This window comes from Hyla sarda, chromosome 10 (assembly GCF_029499605.1).
Source record: "Hyla sarda isolate aHylSar1 chromosome 10, aHylSar1.hap1, whole genome shotgun sequence".
NCBI lineage: Eukaryota > Metazoa > Chordata > Amphibia > Anura > Hylidae > Hyla > Hyla sarda.
In genome coordinates this window covers 86,440,350-86,460,679 of record NC_079198.1, presented here as the reverse complement: position 1 = coordinate 86,460,679, position 20,330 = coordinate 86,440,350, and the positions used below count along the sequence as shown (strand labels likewise).

Here is a 20,330-nt window from a genome sequence, read left to right as displayed (position 1 = left end):
AAATTATAAAGATTTGTAGATCAATAAAGTTTACCCTGAGCCACACAGAATATCCCACCACTGGGGCATTTCAAGGAATAAATCAGGGGGCAGTACAGAGATCTCTCCCATGACCTATTTATGCCCAGGACTGTATAACAATGAAGCAGCCTCTACATTTAGAGGAAAGAAGGTTTCTACATCAGCACAGATTGGGGTTCTTTACTGTAAGAGAAGTGAAACTATGGAGCAGGTGTGCTGTCCTAATCCTGATATTCCTTGTATCCTGACCCATCCCTTTTTCCTGGTTTCCAATTCTACCTGACCCATCCTGTACCATACTGACCTGATCTGGTGCTGCCTGCCTCAACCATGCCTCTGCCTCATCCCTAGGTACTTTCCGGTACTTTAATAGAGTCCAAATCATGATGGACTACATCTCCTTGAGGATGAAGAGCAGCCTTTTTGAAACAAGTAGGAGGAAATGTGCATTGTGAAGGCACCTGTAGACATGGAGGATGAAAATAGTCTATGCAGCATGAAGGAGGATCACTTCTGTTACCTACAAAGACACTGGAAGATTGACACTATTCTAAGGATCAAGGAAATAATGTAAACAAGGAGGTGTTGTGGAACACTGGCGACTATAAAGATAAGAGACATGTAAGCGCAATCTGGGATATATTTTAGGATGCTTCCATACCACTGTTTTGGTCATACGGCAGCAGAATCTGGCAGGCGATTTTGAAAAACGGCTACGGCCGTACTCCATTTAATTTATTGAGTTGACCGGAGAAATTTTCAAACCGCATCAGTTTTTTGCCTAACAAACCGTGGTGAAAATAAATAGGCATTTTTTTTATTTCGCAAACCCCTCAAACAGAAATTAAGACAATAAAATAACAAAGTTACCCAAGTTTCACTGCTACTTTCGGAGGATAGTGTACTAAATATTTACAATTTAGCAAAAAAAGAAACAACCTCAGTGTTAAAAGCTCTTAAGAAGATATTTACTGGTGTTCTCAAAGAGAAATATGTACAGAATATTACAGACAGCACACAAGGATGGGGGGGAGGGGGGGGGGGGTTTATTTAATTTTGGCTAATGCTGCTGCTCTCCTCTCTGTGTTCTGAAATAGAGCTCGGATCAAACTCTTCACTTCATTAGGGGAGAACTCTGTAGCGAGGGGTCCTTTACCATCAGCCCACCTGTAAGACAAAATACAGATGAGCCAGAGAAAGAGGAACAAAAATGTGTTATAGTTTGGGAGATGGTGTCCCATCTCGGAATCCTTTTCTTCCAACTTCCCTGGTATTCTTATCTATCAGGTATTTACAGCTTAGTTCTAAATGTCTTGTAAAAAGGACACTCCCATTAAAAAGTTTCTTTAATAGTGATTAAAGGGGTATTCCAGGCAAAAACATGTTATCCCCTATCCAAAAGGATAGGGCATAAGATGTCTGATCGCGGGGAGCCCGCTGCTGAGACCCCCCGCGATCTCCCAGCAGCACCCGCATTCTAAGCGGGTGCTGAGTCTCCAGTTGCGGAAACCTCCGTGTTTCCCGGACTGGGGACGTGACGTCACGCCAGGCCCCCTCCATTCATGTCTATGGGAGGGGGCGTGACTTCACGTCCCTAGTCCCAGAAACCCGGATGTTTCCGAAACTGGAGACTCAGCACCTGCATAGAATGCGGGTGCTGCAGGGAGATCGCGGGGGGGTGTCATCAGTGGGCTCCCCGTGTTCAGACATCTTATCACCTATCCTTTGGATAGGGGATAAAATGTTTTTGCCTGGAATACCCCTTTAATATGATCAGCAATTTCAGATGAGATGGGTTCCGATTCCCAGCTCAATGCCGACCAAGCTTATTGTAGAAGCTGTGGCACTAACACAAGTGCTGCAGCCACTTCATTGCTTCCCAGGCACAGATCTGCACATTTGTCCATGTTGGACCCTGACTGATATGATATTGCTGTCTTATCCCAAGTATTGGCCATCAATATTATAGCCCTGAAAAAATTACAACTGGACTTGAGGTGTCTGAACCCACCGATCAACTATCTCCTGTAGATTTGCCTGCAGGATGATCATGAGTTCTTTGAATTTCATCCACTTCTGCACATAGATGGGCACCTCCTCCTGAAACTTCTTGTTTTTGCCTTCTTCAGGATAGGGAGTAAAGACAAGGGGCCCTTCTTCAATCATTGTCCTGCAAAGTGTATACAGTCGCTCTCCATCTTCAGTGGAAATGTCCTATTAAAAACACAGTTCATAGACATCATTGTTTCTTTGTACGTTATAAACAGAATAAGGCAAATACAAATTACAAGACTTCCCGTTCAGATTAATGTAACCAGTCAATAGAAAAGTCAATCACAGACCTAATCTGCTGGAAAACTGTCTGTAACACAAACCTGGTCAAAAAAGGCTTCTGTTACTATTTCTGCCTCTGTATCTTCCCATTTCATAAAATTATGACTTACTTATCCCAGGCCATATATTTTAGATATTAGGTACAAACTTGGATAAGCTGAGCATGTGTGTTTATAGCCACAGAAGAATAGAATAAGAAGTTAATCTAGTGATTCCACATTCCTAGGAGCAAGGGAAAGGACAAGTTTCTATACCTAAAAGATAAGCTGTGGGTAACAAAACATGAAGATTGAAGCTTTTTGTTGAGACGGCCATTGTTTTCATGCTTTAAAAGGGGTACTCCTCCCCTAGACATCTTCTACCCTATCCATAGGTTAGGGGATAAGATGTCTGATCGCAGGGGTCCCCCTGCTGGCAACCCCTGCGATGTCCCTGCAGCACCCAGCATTCGTTTAGCGCACAGGGTGAAGCGCCGGCGGTTCGAGACATCATGCCTGCGCCCAGCTCATGACGTCACGGCCACACCCCCTCAATGCAAGCCTACGGGAGGGGGGCGTGACTAGCCTCCGCCCAGCATGGTCAGTCATCCGGCACAGAACGAAATTCACTCCGAGAACCGGATGTCTGGGGTGCCACAGCCCAGATCGCGGGGGTCCCCACCGGTGGCACCCCCGCGATCAGAAGAAGAGTTCCAGAGGAAAAGTTGACCAGTACCCATAGTAATCTAATTGTTTGCTATGGGTAATTGGGCAGCTGTTCCTCTGCACAGGTCTTGATAAATATTCCCAATAATTTTTTCAAACACCATGCAGTCATTGTTAAGACCATGCTTGGCTGGTCAATTACCGTATTTTTCGCCGTATAAGACGCACTTTTTCTTCCCCAAAACTGGGGGGGGGGGGGAAGTTGGTGAGTCTTATATGGCGAATACACCCCTATCGCGGCGGTCCCTGCGGCCATCAACGGCTGGGACCCGCGGCTAATACAGGATATCCCCGATCGCGGTGATGCCCTGTATTAACCCTTCAGACTGAAGCGAAAGTCGGGCTGTTCGGGACCGCCGCGGTGAAATTGCGGCGTCCCGAACAGCTTACAGGACACCGGGAGGGACCTTACCTGCCTCCTCGGTGTCGGCTCCGTGCCGGGATCCCCTGCATGGCGGCGCTCTCCTTCGACGTCATCACGTTGTCGCGCACGCCGTCCTGTCATCCAATAGGAGCGGCGTGCGTAGCGACGTGATGACAGTGACTGAGAGCATGGATCCCGGGGAAGAAGACGTCCGGAGCGTCGGGGACACCCCGGGGATGCGGCGAGAGCGATGGAGTGACATCCAGGGCCGCGGTAACGGATCCGGAGCGGCGGGGACACGTGAGCACTACCTCCTATCCAGTGGTCATCAACCTGAGGGCCTCCAGATGTTGCAAAACTACAACTCCCAGCATGCTGGGAGTTGTAGTTTTGCAACATCTGGAGGCCCGCAGGTTGAAGATCACTGTTGGGTGCAGAATCTTTTTTTTCTAGATTTTGCACCCTTAAAATTCGGTGAGTCTTATATGCCGGTGCGTCCTATAGGGCGAAAAATACGTTATATCAAAAAACTTTATTCCATGCACCCGTGTCAGAAATAAACGATCAGTACAGAATTTATAGAAAGAAGTTTCCATTCACTTACAGCAAGTAGTCATCTTAAAAATAGTGGATGAACAGAAACACTATCAGTTTAAGGGTACGTTCCCACCTGGCGTATTTGATGCGTATTTGCTGCTGTGTATTTTATCTTCCTGTTGAAGTCAATGGGTAGGAAAATACGCAGCAGCAAATACGCAGCAAAATACGTCAGGTGGGAATGCACCCTAAGGGGTTAATTCTATGCTGGAACATTTACGGCCCATCCACAAGATACAACATAAATACTGATATTAGATCAGTGTTATCCAAACAGTGTGCCTCCAGCTGTTGCAAAACTACAACTCTGGTGGTCACCCCAACAGGTGGGTCGGAGAACTGCCTGTTCTCCATGCAGGGGCTGGTCCTAGAGGTGGGACCAGCATCTATCAGACATTTATGGCATGCCTTGTAGGTATGCCATAAATATTGTAGGATGAAAATATCCCCTAAATATCCCCCTAGCTTGCAGGTGGCAAGCAGCTAGAAAGCCACTGTATCTGGCTAGCTGTCCTACCTCCAGAGCGGTGATTTTGTTTATCATCTCAGTGATGGCTGTGTTTAGTAACGTCCCCATGGCTTTGCAGTAAATTCCTACGGGAAGCACGTCCTGCCACACTTTACCCAGACGGCTCAGCTGATGAACGATCTTAAAGAGAAAGAAGTTGTCACATTTATTAGATACTTTGGGGTTTAATTCAATTTGGCTACACAAACCACAAAAACTTCCCCAAATTCACTTGTGCTGACTGGAACCATATTAATTTGGGCAGAAATTAACGCCTGCAATGAACATGCTCATTCTTTTGGCAGAATCCATATCGGCGTCAGAAGTTCCACTATGGAACTTCCGTATAGTGAAAGTAGCAGCAGAATCCCTTTGAGATCAATGGGATTTTCTGCTGCAAGCGGAATTCAGTGGGAAGATGAATGCAACTCCTTTTGTTACTATTCACTACAATCAACCAACTATTATAATTTTTAAGGGTATGTTTATACATACTGTACTTGCTGTGGATTGCATGCAGCTGATTTTATATTGCAGATAAGTCAATGGTAAGTCTGCAGCATTATACAGTCATGGCCGTAAATGTTGGCAACTCTGAAATTTCTCAAGGAAATTAAGTATTTCTCACAGAAAAGGATTGCAGTAACACATGATTTGCTATGCACATGTTTATTCCCTTTGTGTGTATTGGAACTAAACCAAAAAAGGGAGGAAAAAAAGCAAATTGGACATAATGTCACACCAGACTCCCAAAAATGGGCTGGACAAAATTATTGGCACCCTTTCAAAATTGTGGATAAAGAAGATAGTTTCAAGCATGTGATGCTCCTTTAACCCCTTAAGGACGCAGGACGTAAATGTACGTCCTGGTGAGGTGGTACTTAACGCACCAGGACGTACATTTACGTCCTAAGCATAACCGCGGGCATCGGAGCGATGCCCGTGTCATGCGCGGCTGATCCCGGCTGCTAATCGCAGCCAGGGACCCGCCGGCAATGGCCGACGCCCGCGATCTCGCGGGCGTCCGCCATTAACCCCTCAGGTGCCGGGATCAATACAGATCCCGGCATCTGCGGCGGTTCGCAATTTAAATGAACGATCGGATCGCCCGCAGCGCTGCTGCGGGGATCCGATCATTCATAACGCCGCACGGAGGTCCCCTCTCCTTCCTCCGTGCGGCTCCCGGCGTCTCCTGCTCTGGTCTGTGATCGAGCAGACCAGAGCAGAAGATGACCGATAATACTGATCTGTTCTATGTCCTATACATAGAACAGATCAGTATTAGCAATCATGGTATTGCTATGAATAGTCCCCTATGGGGACTATTCAAGTGTAAAAAAAAAATGTAAAAAAATGTAAAAGTAAAAGTAAAAAAAAAGTGAAAAATCCCCTCCCCCAATAAAAAAGTAAAACGTCCGTTTTTTACTATTTTACCCCCAAAAAGCGTAAAAAACATTTTTTATAGACATATTTGGTATCGCCGCGTGCGTAAATGTCCGAACTATTAAAATAAAATGTTGATGATCCCGTACGGTGAACGGCGTGAACGAAAAAAAATAAAAAAAAGTCCAAATTTCCTACTTTTTTAATACATTTTATTAAAAAAAAAATTATAAAAAATGTATTAAAAGTTTTTTATATGCAAATGTGGTATCAAAAAAAAGTACAGATCATGGCGCAAAAAATGAGCCCTCATACCGCTGCTTATACGGAAAAATAAATAAAGGGATTATAAACGTACTAATTTGGTTAAAAAGTTTGTGATTTTTTTTAAGCGCAACAATAATATAAAAGTATATAATAATGGGTATCATTTTAATCGTATTGACCCTCAGACTAAAGAACACACGTCATTTTTACCATAAATTGTACGGCGTGAAAACAAAACCTTCCAAAATTAGCAAAATTGCGTTTTTCGTTTTCATTTCCCCACAAAAATAGTGTTTTTTGGTTGCGCCATACATTTTATGATATAATGAGTGATGTCATTACAAAGGACAACTGGTCGCGCAAAAAACAAGCCCTCATATTAGTCTGTGGATGAAAATATAAAAGAGTTATGATTTTTAGAAGGCGAGGAGGAAAAAATGAAAACGTAAAAATTAAATTGTCTGAGTCCTTAAGGCCAAAATGGGCTGAGTCCTTAAGGGGTTAAACACACCTGGGAAAGAGGAGAAGAGAACTGTCTGAGGACTTGAGAACCAAAATTGTGGAAAAATATCAACAATCTCAAGGTTACAAGTCCATCTCCAGAGATATAAATTTGCCTTTGTCCACAGTGCACAACATTATCAAGAAGTTTGCAACCCATGGCACTGTAGATAGTATCCCTGGGCATGGACACTGATGAAAGGTATCAATGCAGGATAGTTTGGATGGTGGATAAGCAGCCCGAAACAAGTTCCAAAGATATTCATGCTGTCCTGCAGGCTCAGGGAGCATCAGTGTCAGCGCGGACTATCCGTTGACATTTAAATGAAATGAAACGCTATGGCAGGAGACCCAGGAGGACCCCACTGCTGACTCAGAGACATAAAAAGAAAGACTACATTTTGCCAAAATGAACTTGAGTAAGCCAAAATCCTTGTGGACAGCGGAGACCTTGATAGAGCTTTTTGGTAAAGCACATCATTCTATTGTTTACCAAAAACGGAATGAGGCCTACAAAGAAAAGAACTCAGTACCTACAGTGAAATATGGTAGAATTTCAATGATGTTTTGGGTTTGTTTTGCTGCCTCTGGCACTGGGTGCCTTGAATGTGTACAAGGTATCATGAAATCTGAGGATTACCAACGGATTTTGGGTCACACTGTAAAGCCCAGTGTCAGAAAGCTGGGTTTGCGTCCGAGATCTAGGGTCTTCCAGTAGGACAATGACCCCAAACATATGTCAAAAAGCTCCCAGAAATTCTGGGAGCTGGAGAGTTCTGAAATGGCCAGCAATGACTCCAGATCTAAATCCCATTGAACATCTTTTGAGAGATCTTAAAATTGCTGTTGGGAAAAGGTGCCTTCCAATAAGAGAGACCTGGAGCAGTTTGCAAAGGAAGAGTGGTCCTACATACCGGCTGAGAGGTGTAAGAAGCTTATTAATGGTTATAGGAAGCGACTGATTTCAGTTATTTTTTCCAAAGGGTGTGCAACCAGATATTAAGGGTGCCAATAATTTAGTCCAGCCCATTTTTGGAGTTTGGTGTGACATTATGTCCAATTTGCATTTTTTTCCTCCTTTTTTGGTTTAGTTCCAATACATACAAAGGGAATAAACATGTGTATAGCAAAACATGTGTTACTGGAATCCTTTTCTGTGAGAAATACAACATTTGCGGGTGCCAACATTTACGGTCATGGCTGTATATATGTATATATGACAAAAAATGTTTTTTATTTTTTTTTAAAGTGCATCTTATATACCTGCCGTATAGCTTTATGGCCTGCTGTATAATTGTCTTCGTCCTCCATGTTAATAAAGGACCGTGCATTTGATAACCTGTCAAGAAGTTCTCCTTTCTGTAGCCGCATCTGTGCAAGAAAAGTCTCTGTGCCTTTTTAAATAATGGAGACAATATAAAGATATGTTAGACTCTCAGGAAACATCCACATCAGATTTTAAGTATATACCACTCTTAATATAATACATCGATTTTCGTTCCAGATCTAAAACATGGGAAGTAAATTTTTTTTTGTGAATTTACATATACAGCAGTAAAACAACTTTCTTACCACATCCCTGAGTTGTCTGTATTTGTATAATCATACTGGCCAACACATGGTGAATGCAATGTTATAATGTTTGGACTATGTGCATTCAGAAAACATGCCAAGTATAAAACCAGCATAGCAACTAAATTCCTGCACTTAAAGGAGTAGTCTAGTGGTAGCCCAGTGGTGAACAACTTATCCCCTATCCTAAGGATAGGGGATAAGTTTGAGATTGCGGGGGTTCCGACCGCTTGGGCCCCCTGCGATCTCTCTGTACGGAGCCCCGACAGCCCGCTGGAAGGGGGCGTGTTGACCTCCGCACGAAGCGGCGGCCGACACGCCCCCTCAATACAACTCTATGGCAGAGCCGAAGCGCTGCCTTCGGCGATCTCCGGCTCTGCCATAGAGATGTATTGAGGGGGCGTGTCGGCCGCCGCTTCGTGTGGAGGTCGACACCCGCTATCTGGCCGGAGAGCCTGGCCCCCGGACAGAGAGATCGTAGGGGGCCCCAGCGGTCGGACCCCCTGCGATCTCAAACTTATCCCCTATCCTTGGGATAAGGGATACATTTTTCACCACTGGACTACCCCTTTAAGGAATTTTTGTTGATTTCTATGGGATTCATTCTTACATTTTTTTTTTTTTTTGGAAGACAATATTCAGGTGAGGGAAGCCTCTATAGGGTAAAATATTCTCCCTTATTTGCCGATATGTATAGGTTATTCCTGGCAGCACTCCTCATTTGGAATATGGAAGGGTTGTTGTGGTCCCATATGTAGCTAAAAATGAAAAACCACAAGCAGCGTTATGTCACCCTAAACATATGGTCAATAAGATCCTCTATGGGGAGTTTTATAGTCTTGAAACTGTTCAGATGAAGCCACCTAACTGTAATAGGGATTGAAAAAAAAAATTATTCCCCTTGGCAAGAGTAGAAACATGTAGGAAACTCCTTAATATAGGTTAAATATGTCGTCCAATCTATACATATAAAACTCAATGTGTGTGTATGTGTGTGTGTATGTATGTATGTGTGTATGTTCCAGCCTCACGTCCAAACGACTAAAGATATTAACATGAAACTTGGCACACATGTTACTTATATGTCAACAACAAACATAGGATAGGTGATTTAACCCTAACTCACCCCCATTTCTATGGGAAATGTTACTGCATAACTTCCAAACAGCTGGAGATATTTCGATAATACTCGGACACATGTTACTTATATGTCCACTTAAAATATAGGATAGTTAATTTAACCCTTAACTACCCCCATTTGTGAGGGTCAGGGTTTTTATTTAAAGTCCCATGCAAATCAATGGGAAATGAATGTTCCCACATAACTTCTGTACGGCAGGAGATATTTCAATACCAGGTACACATATTACTTATATGTCAAATAAAAATATATGATCGGTAAATTAACCCTTAACTACATCCTTATATAAAAGATGGGATTTTGTTTATAGTCCCATGCGAGTATATGGGACTTCCAGTACCTTACTCCATAAGCTCAGCTCTGCATCTCCTGGTGAATGTGTCAGCCCGGCTTGCAAGCCACACCCCATCTCACAAAGACACCCCCACTGTTTAAACCCCACCCCTTTTATTATCTACCCTTTTTGTGCATCGGTCTGGCTTGCAAATAACACCCAGTCCCACAAAGCCACGTCCCCTTCTATTTTACGCTTACAATCACAAATCAGCCCCACCTGAGGACAGGATAGGTCAGGATAGGAAGTCGGGATAGGAGGACAAGGATGAGATTACCATAAAATCAGGAGTTTGTCCGGCACAGAAAGGAACCGTCAGAATGCAGGATAAAATCAAGGGATTTATTGAATGCAACGCGTTTCGCTGCGCATGCGCAGCGAAACGCGTTGCATTCAATAAATCCCTTGATTTTATCCTGCATTCTGACGGTTCCTTTCTGTGCCGGACAAACTCCTGATTTTATGGTCATCTCATCCTTGTTTCTACTCTACTAAGGAGGGCTGCAGTGAACCGATTTATACACTTCACGCTAGACCTTGTTGTGAGTGGGCGCACAACCAACTTTGGTAAGTGGCTTGGGATTACCTCCCTTCCCCCCACTCACAAGATTTGCTGATCCCGCACATAAGGCGCCTTCTTCCCTCTCTCGGGATATAAGGACAGGATAGGAGGTCAGGATATGAGGTTGGGATATGAAGTCAAAAGCTTCCTCCTTTGTTGACTTTCCTCCCCATCAAGGATTAGGAAGGAAAAACCAGGCAACAATGGGTACTCAACTAGGAGAGAGAAAAAGAGAGAGAGAAAAAGAGAGAGAGAAAAAGAGAGAGAGAGAAAGAGAGAGAGAAAGAGAGAGAGAGAGAGAGAGAAAGAGAGAGAGAAAGAGAGAGAGAGAGACAACAGTGCTTCAGCTCACCCCAGGTGCGCACTGACAGGGCGTGAACCTCACCCAAATGAACGACAGAAGAAAGAGGAGTCCAGCGTCCAGTAACTCGGAGGATAATATTTATTTCACCAGATGGTCATAGCAGGAACACAGGGTACAGATTTTAAACAGGCTTTGATAGGGGGCCACAAATGTGGGTCTAAGAAAGCACCCACTATTGGCCAGCGTCTCTCTCCTAGCCTGTTCCAGGATAAGGCTTCTACCAAACCCACTTGAATGATCCAATGTACGTCAGCCAAGTGTGGGGCTAAAAGGTGCATTTGCTGCAGTTATATTTCTAATTCTACTACATTTGCTTCTACAGTTAACCATACTAGTTTTCCAATTAAACAGTATGTAAACTGTAATACCACTGGTGTTGTGTACTCGTTTACATGCACTAGCTGTCAGGTACAATACGTTGGGTGCACTACGAGTTCTCTGAAAATGAGGATTAGGAAGCATATTTCCGATGTACCACATTTCCTATCTAGGAACATTTCAATGGTATCTAAGCACTGTGCGGAGGTGCATGCTGGGGATACCTCTAGTCTCCGGCTTCAGGGGATCGAAAGGGTCACGGTTCCATCTAGAGGCGGTAATCTTAGACATAAGATTCTGGACCGTGAGATCTTTTGGATCCTGAAGTTGGGGACTAGATATCCACGAGGTTTGAACAAAAGAATGTATACGATTTTACATTATTGATATATTTTTTTTTAGTTTTTTTCCTCTTCTTCGGGTCACTGCCCTTTTTGTCTAGATGTTCTCTAATGATTATTATGGTTCTAGCTGTTATATCTATAGTGCGATAGCATAATTCCGCGATACACTCACATATGCAAATCATGAGTGTGAATGCTTCTAAGATATCTTTTATTATTATGAGACAGATTTCTGCCACTTATACATGATGCTGACCTCTTTCTCCCTTTTTATATTTAATATATTTTGTAATAAAGAAACTGCTATGTCTATGTATGTATTTTTTAATACTGTTTTCATGTAAAGCGTCTATATTTGGTAAATTATATACAATTTTATAGATTTCTAATTCATGTTTTGCATGTTTTGAAGTGGCAGTTGCCATTAGTTTCTACATGTGGGTGGATATACCTTCATGTGTAGTTGTGGTTATGACGTCGCGTCCACCTGTTAGAGCAGGTGTGCCGCTGCGTCATGTCTGCCCACCCACATGTATAAAAACCGGTCTTTTTGTACTACATGTTGTGTATGACTAAGGCTTTGTTGTAAGGCTGAAACGCGTCACTGTACCCTGTGTTCCTACTATGACTACTGGTGAAATAAATATTATCCTCTGAGTTACTGGACGCTGGACTCCTCTTTCTTCTGTCATCTAGTAGCGTGCACCTGTAGGCCAGGTCCATATAATAGTTTGGTATCAACTAAAGTGCTGGCTGACTTATTCTTTGTCTGTATTGCACATACGGGGGAGTGGCTACCTCCATGTTGGCCTTACACCCCACCCACCTCTATCAGGTGTGTATATAAGGTGTCTTGGATGTTCCAGATCCTGCCATGCTTACTGAACTGTTCCCACAGAGGCATATTCACAGTGTAGGGTCCGTCCCAAGGAGGCTACCTTATCGCGGTGGGACGGTCCAAGCTATTTGACTGCCGGCGGAGACAAATTTGCGAGCTAAGTGCCTCACTATCTCATAGTTTCACATTTGCATCTATTACACCATAGCTGTATAGCTCTCCATGTTTTAACTGCATTTTCATGTATCACCTACCGTATATACTCGAGTATAAGCCGACCCGAGTATAAGCCGAGACCCCTAATTTCAACCCAAAATCCCAGGAAAAGTTATTGACTCGAGTATAAGCCTAGGGTGGGAAATACCTCATCCCCCCCTGTCATCATCCAGACCCGTCATTAACATCCTCATCATCATCCCCTTGTCATCATCCCACACATCCCCCCTTCATCATCCCCTTATCATCCCAAACATCCCCCCTTCATCATCCCCTTGTCATCATCCCACACATCCCCCCTTCATCATCCCCTTATCATCCCGCACATCCCCCCTTCATCATCCCCTTATCATCCCACACATCCCCCCTTCATCATCCCCTTGTAATCATCCCACACCCCCCCTTCATCATCCCGTTGTCATCATCCCCACCCCCCTTCATCATCCCACACCCCCCCTTCATCATCCTCTTCTCATCATTCGCCCTCAGTGGTCTTCAACCTGCGGACCTCCAGAGGTTTCAAAACTACAACTCCCAGCAAGCCCGGGCAGCCATCGGCTGTCCGGGCTTGCTGGGAGTTGTAGTTTTGAAACCTCCGGAGGTCCGCAGGTTGAAGACCACTGCGGCCTTCAACATCATCCAGCCCCCTCTCACCCCCTTTAGTTCTGAGTACTCACCTCCGCTCGGCGCTGGTCCGGTCCTGCAGGGCTGTCCGGTGAGGAGGTGGTCCGGTGGGATAGTGGTTCCGGGCTGCTATCTTCACCGGGGGCGCCTCTTCTCCGCGCTTCCGGCCCGGAATAGAGGCGTTGCCTTGACAACGACGCAGAAGTACTTTGGCAATGAACGCACCTCTGCGTCGTTGTCAAGGCAACGTGACTATTCTGAGGCCGGGCCCGAAGCGCTTAGAAGAGGCCTCCCCGGTGAAGATAGCAGCCCGGAACCACTATCCCACCGGACCGCCTCCTCACCGGACAGCCCTGCAGAACCGGACCAGCGCCGAGCGGAGGTGAGTACTCAGAACTAAAGGGGGTGAGAGGGGGCTGGATGATGTTGAAGGCCGCAGTGGTCTTCAACCTGCGGAACTCCGGAGGTTTCAAAACTACAACTCCCAGCAAGCCCGGACAGCCGATGGCTGCCCGGGCTTGCTGGGAGTTGTAGTTTTGAAACCTCTGGAAGTCCGCAGGTTGAAGACCACTGCGGGTGGGGGAGTTCACTCGAGTATAAGCCGAGGGGGGTGTTTTCAGCACGAAAAATCGTGCTGAAAAACTCGGCTTATACTCGAGTATATACGGTATATCCTTGTGCTGGCAGTGTGCTGCTGTATTCTTCTGTTGCTGTATATCTAGCCTAGTAGCGTGCACCTGTAGGCCAGGTTCATATAATAGTTTGGTATCAACTAAAGTGCTGGCTGACTTATTCTTTGTCTGTATTGCACATACGGGGGAGTGGCTACCTCCATGTTGGCCTTGCACCCCACCCACCTCTATCAGGTGTATATAAGGTGTCTTGGATGTTCCAGATCCTGCCATGCTTACTGAACTGTTCACACAGAGGCATATTCACAGTGTAGGGTCCGTCCCAAGGAGGCTACCTTATCGCGGTGGGACGGTCCAAGCTATTTGACTGCCGGCGGAGACAAATTTGCGAGCTAAGTGCCTCACTTGGGGCCGGCTCATTACATGACAATTGGCTCAGCCTATCACCAGCCGGGGCGGGACATCGCTGCGGCCGGTGATGCGCCGACAGCTCTGTGGCATCCCCAGGAAGTGGAATGAGGTCTGCACTGCCGTACCGTGAGGCCTGTGCCGAACCAACGGGAGCTCATAGGAAGGTATGTATGAGTTTATTTTGTTTATTTTTGAGGCCCGGGCATTTATAAAAGTGTTCCACTACAGTTGTCCTTTAATTTAACCCTAACCTACCCTCATTGTGAGGGTCAGGGTTTTTGTTTAAAGTCCAATGCAAATCTATGAGAAATGTATGTTCCAGCATTACTTCCATAAGGCTGGAGATATTTCGCTAATACTTGGTTAGATGTCAAATAAAAATATAATAGTTAAATTAACCCCTAACCTGCCCCCAAGAATGGGTTTATGTTTCAGGTCCCATTCAAGTATATGGGACTTCCAGTACCTTACTCCACAAACTTCTCTCTGCATCTCCTGGTGAATGAATCAGTCACTGGCAAGCCACACTTTCCCTGCATGCCATACCCCATCTTGCAAAGACAAGCCCACCATTTACGCCACACCCCTTTTATTTTCAGCTTACAATATCTTTACCACAACGCAGCCACACCTTAGGACAGGATAGGAGGATTAGATATAGGGTCGGGATATGGGGGACACCACGGCCCAACCCCCTCGTGACGTCACTCCCCGCTCCCTCAATGCAAGTCTATGAGAGGGGGCGTGGCTGTGATAAAACAAATTTTTTTTTCTTTTTTAACTTACAAAGGAGAGCGCGACTTCACATTCATATCTAAAGACTGCGACCGCAACACTCACAGTTATCCTTGCACCAAAAGCAGCAACACAAAGTGGGTAAGCTGATTGTTATTACCATTTCTCACTGAAATATAAAAAAGTTATCAGAAGACATCATACACAGAACACATTATTCTGCCTACCTAGCCGCCTAAATCCTGGAACCATGTCCACAAAAGTGGCCGCTCCATCAATGAGTGGAGCAGGAAGATGATACCGAAACTGGTGTCCGAGAGTTAGCAGGTGGTGCGCAATGTACATACAGTTGTTATGGTGGATGGCAGAGAGCTGGGGAAGTTTCTGAAGGTTCTCTCTGTAAAGGAAGAACATGTGTGTCACAGAGTAGGTGCCAACAAAGCAGCAAAGGAGAAGCAATAGCACGAGAGCAAAAGGATGGCAAGAGAGATCAAGCAGAGGGTGAACGAGGGGGAGGGGGGGCAGGAGCGCACGCAAGGAAGGGAGAGCAAGAGGGCAAGGAAGGGAGAGCAAGAGGGCAAAAGAGCCATTTGAGTGCGTGACCAAGGAGGGAGAGTCATACAGAGAGCAAACAAGGGGTACAGGGGCGAGGAAAACCATTACATTTCATAAATTCATGTTTCCTCTCTAAAGAAACACAAGTCCCTTGCCATTCAAGCTAAAATTACTTGTTCAGAGTTCTTCCAAACAAAGTGTAGAGATGCCGCTCCATACATGATGGGTTCTAATTAGTGGTTTATGTTCAAAGTCTATTGGGAGGAATAAGTGAAGTATTAAAACTGGAGCCGCACTATGGGCCCGCACCGTACCACATAATCAGCAAAGAAATAATGAGCTTTATCTTCTAGCAGAACGGGAATACACTCAGGGGTCAGGGTTCATACACAGTGTCATGTACAGTATGGTGAACACAGATTGTACAGTGGCTCAGGAGCCTCTAAACTGTAGTATCATGTAGAAAGCCAATTTATGTGTATTCTCCAATAATTGAAATAAATGTAAAAATATACTGTGGGCAAGTATTACGATTCTAATAGGCTTTCTGCTTTGTGTGCAGTAGGAATAGGACACCCACAGAGGTACATGTAGCCTTTATGTGCAATGCTGATATCATGAAGTGACACTGCAATGTACTCTGTCTATGCACTAGTCACATCATCCAATGGGGACAGAAATGGACCGTGTTATGCTACGTTCTACCGGAATCAGTGCTTTAGATGACAATAATATAAAGTATAGCACTAGTGTTGTTGTCAAATCCACATCAGATCTCCCCCAACAATGATTTAGTCGGCATAAGTCTTATATGAGTTGTTATTCCTTCCTTTGATCATGATTTTATAAAATCTCAGGTTAAACATACGTTACATAAATACTATATAGACAACAGTTGCTGCTGCAGATGGGGACAGGATCAAGTACATTAGTGCACTAGTATAGATTTTATACGAATAACTGAAGGCATGAGCTTTATGAGGATGCCGAGAACACTCACTTGTGATACGTTGGGACAACATCATAGAACAGATGGAAAATGTTTCTGACAGTGTAGAACAGCTGGATGGCACTGAAAAGAAGGGGAGGTCGTGATGAGAAAAAAATTAAAACAGTAAGAAGTAAAAACAAAAATGTACAGAAAAGGAGAGAAATAAAAATTATAACTATAAAAGCCTAAAATAGTTTACAATCTGGCACAGCTGAACCTAAAGAAGCGCCATCCTCATGGGTCAGTTATTTACCTTTTCTTTGTGAATTCCATCGGGTGGACGTTACCCGGTATAAAGTATCAATAACAAGATATAATAGCGATCATTGCAACGTGGGGGCCAAAAGTAAGCAGTAGATTCAACCTCCTTCCTCCCATTTAGATCCCACACTTGTAATGGATACATGTAATTTTAAAGCAGTAGCTTTGTTATATATCAGTGGTTTCCAAACTGTCGACCTCCAGAAGTTGCAAAACTATAACTCCCAGCATGCCCGGACAGCCGTTGGCTGTCCGGGCATGCAGGGAGTTGTAGTTTTGCAACTTCTGGAGGGCCACAGTTTAGATTGGTGACCACTGTTCTTTGGAGACCATGTAAAGAATTTCAATTTAATTTTGGGATACACAATCCACACTTACCAGGGCTCATTGCTGGTTGTAGCTTCTGAGAGAGTCTGGTATGCAAGCTCCATCAGCTTCTCAACAGACTTGCTGATCCGGCAGGTGGGCAGCGAGAACGTGTGCTGGCTCAGCTTGACTTCATTTTCTAAAGCTGGAGCTTCATGTGACGGACTCTTCTGCGGTTTCGCCTTCTCACCCCGAGGGCTTTGGAGTTTTGGTACATTCACTTTAGAATCTGGTGTGATCTATTAGAACAGCAAAAGAAAAAAGAAAGAAATATATATTAGCTGAGTATGCGGCGTTGACCGTTTTTTTCCTTCCTAATCTTGTTGGGAGGAAAATTAACAAAAGGAGGAAGCTTTTGACTTCATATCCCATCCTCATATATTGTTGTCATATCCCAACCCCATATCCCATCCTCCTATCCCGACCTCCTATGTCGACCTCATATCCCGTCCTCCTATCTCAACCTCCTATACCATCCTCCTATCCCGACCCCATATCCCGACCTCACATCTCGTCCTCATATCCAGTCCTTATGTACCATCCTCATGTCCTGTCCTCAGGTGGGACTGATTTGTAATGAAGATATTGTAAGCTGAAAATAGAAGGGGGCGTGGCTTTGTGGGACTGGGCGTGATTTGCAAGCCAGACCGATGCACAAAAAGGGCAGATAAAAAAGGGGTGGGGTTTAATCAGTGGGCATGTCTGTGAGAAGGGGTGTGGCTTGCAAGCTGGACTGACACATTTACGAGGAGATGCAGAGCGGAGCTTGTGGAGTAGGGTACTGGAAGTCCCATATACTTTGAAACAAAGATCCATCTTTTATATAAGGGTGTAGGCAAGGGTTCATTTAACTATCATATGTTTATTTGACATAAGTAATATATGACCAGGTATTATTGAAATATATCCAACCGTACGGAAGTTATTTGGGAACATACATTTCCCAAAGATTTGCATGGGACTTTAAACAAAAACCCCGACCCTCACAAATGGGGGTAGTTAAGGGTTAAAATAATTATCCTATATTTTAAGTGGACATATAAGTAACATGTGTCCAAGTATTATCGAAATATCTCCAGCCGTTTGGAATTTATGCAGTAACATATTTCCCATAGACTTGTATGGGACTTTAAACAAAAACCCCGCCCCTGGCAAATGGGGGTGGGTAATGGTTAAATGACCTATCCTATGTTAGTTGTTGACATATTAGTAACATATGTGCCAAGTTTCATGTTAATATCTTTAGTCGTTTGGACGTGATGCTGGAACACGCATACACACACACATTACATTGAGAGATAGGGTAGAGGGTTAGAGGATTAGAGGGTAGAGATATATACATACATACATGCATATATAAACACAGATCTGTAAGCTTTGGCACCCCTGAAATTTTTCAAGAAAATTAAGTATTTCTCACAGAAAAGGATTGCAGTAACATGTTTTTCTATACATGTTTATTCCTTTTGTGTGTATTGGAACTAAACCAAAAAAGGGAGGAAAAAAATGGGCTGGCCAAAATTATTGACACCCTTTAAATTAATATTTGGTTGCACACCCTTTGAAAAAAAATAACTGAAATCAGTCGCTTCCTATAACCATTAATAAGCTTCTTACACCTCTCAGCCGGAATGTTGGACCACTCTTCCTTTGCAAACTGCTCCAGGTCTCTCTTATTGGAAGGCGCCTTTTCCCAACAGCAATTTTAAGATCTCTCCACAGGTGTTCAATGGGATTTAGATCTGGACTCATTGCTGCCACTTCAGAACTCTCCAGCACTTTGTTGCCATCCATTTCTGGGTGCTTTTTGACGTATGTTTGAGGTCATCGTCCTACTGGAAGACCCAAGATCTCGGACGCAAACCCAGCTTTCTGACACTAGGCTGTACAGTGCGACCCAAAATCCATTGGTAATCCTCAGATTTCATGATGCCTTGCACACATTCAAGGCACCCAGTGCCGGAGGCACTATTTTCGATAAACAGTAGAATGATGTGTTTTACCAAAAAGCTCTATCTTGGTCTCATCTGTCCACAAGACATTTTCCCAGAAGGATTGTGGCTTACTCAAGTTCATTTTGGCAAAATGTAGCCTTGCTTTTTTATGTTTCGGTGTCAGCAGTGGGGTCCTCCTGGGTCTCCTGCCATAGCGTTTCATTTCATTTAAATGTTGACGGATAGTTCGCGCTAACACTGATCCTCCCTGAGCCTGCAGGACAGCTTGAATATCTTTGGAACTTGTTTGGGGCTGCTTATCCACCATCCGGAATATACTGTGTTGACACCTTCATCAATTTTTATCTTCCATCCATGCCCAGGGAGATTAGCTACAGTGCCATGGGTTGCAAACTTCTTGATAAGGATGCGCACTGTGGACAAAGGCAAATCTAGATCTCTGGAGATTTGCCTTGAGATTGTTGATATTTTTCCACAATTTTGGTTCTCAAGTCCTCAGACCATTCTCTTCTCTTTCTTTTGTCCATGCTTAGTGTGGCACACACAGACACACAATGCAAAGACTAAGTGAACTTCTCTCCTTTTTATCTGCTTTCAGGTGTGATTTTTATATTGCCCACACCTGTTACTTGCCCCAGGTGAGTTTTAAGGAGCATCACATGCTTGAAACCATCTTATTTTTCCACAATTTTGAAAGGGTGCCAATAATTTTGTCCAGCCCATTTTTGGAGTTTGGTGACATTATGCCCAATTTGCTTATTTTCCTCCCTTTTTTTGGTTTAGTTCCAATACACACAAAAGGGAATAAACATGTGTATAGCAAAACATGTGTTACTGCAATCCTTTTCTGTGAGAAATACTTAATTTTCTTGAAAAATTCAGGGGTGCCAACATTTACGGCCATAACTGTATATCTATCTATCTATCTATATTTTTATATGTTGGGGAGACAAAGTGCGACATGAAAACTAGACTAAACAAATACAGATTAGGTTAGATTTACTGGTTGCAAAACATTTTACTGAACAAGGGCATACAGAACATGATTTGAGATTCATGATTTTTGACTACATCCCACCGCTCAAAAGGGGTGAAGATCGCATTGCATTATTAATGAAGAGGGAACTGAGGTGGATCTTTAAACATTCCATGTTGCGGCCGCATGGGCTCAACATGGAGTTCAAGATCACACCCAACATGCTGTGAAGATCTGTCAGGTTATGGCTTGCATGTGTATCAGAAACAGATTTGCTTCTTTAATAATAATTTTATGTTTTTGTTTTTTACAGAAACAAAGTACAGTACAATCAGAGGAATGCTTCAGTTTTTTAGCCTTTGTACAATTTAGTGTATATGGAGATCTGGTTTCATGAAAAATAACTAAACCCATACTTATATTTTATTGAACAATAAAAAATCTTTTGTACTTTCA

The 20,330-nt window shown here is 43.9% G+C and overlaps 1 protein-coding gene across 3 annotated transcripts in view; it reads right to left on the bottom strand.

Moving 5' to 3' along the window:
• Positions 1 to 868: 868 nt before the first annotated feature.
• The window catches only part of ZW10 (zw10 kinetochore protein), a 60,267-nt gene continuing 40,805 nt past the window's right edge, over positions 869 to 20,330 (bottom strand). For 2 of the 3 annotated variants that reach the window (XM_056542417.1, XM_056542416.1), the window contains exons 10-16: positions 16,956 to 17,182; positions 16,326 to 16,397; positions 14,998 to 15,167; positions 7,943 to 8,073; positions 4,538 to 4,669; positions 2,033 to 2,235; positions 869 to 1,188 (exon numbers count right to left, since the gene is read on the bottom strand). In XM_056542417.1, coding sequence (XP_056398392.1) covers positions 1,068 to 1,188; positions 2,033 to 2,235; positions 4,538 to 4,669; positions 7,943 to 8,073; positions 14,998 to 15,167; positions 16,326 to 16,397; positions 16,956 to 17,182 — 1,056 coding nt within the window. In that variant the 3' untranslated portion in view covers positions 869 to 1,067. The remainder of the gene's footprint in view (positions 1,189 to 2,032; positions 2,236 to 4,537; positions 4,670 to 7,942; positions 8,074 to 14,997; positions 15,168 to 16,325; positions 16,398 to 16,955; positions 17,183 to 20,330) is intronic. The other variant, XM_056542415.1, reaches the window with a different exon arrangement.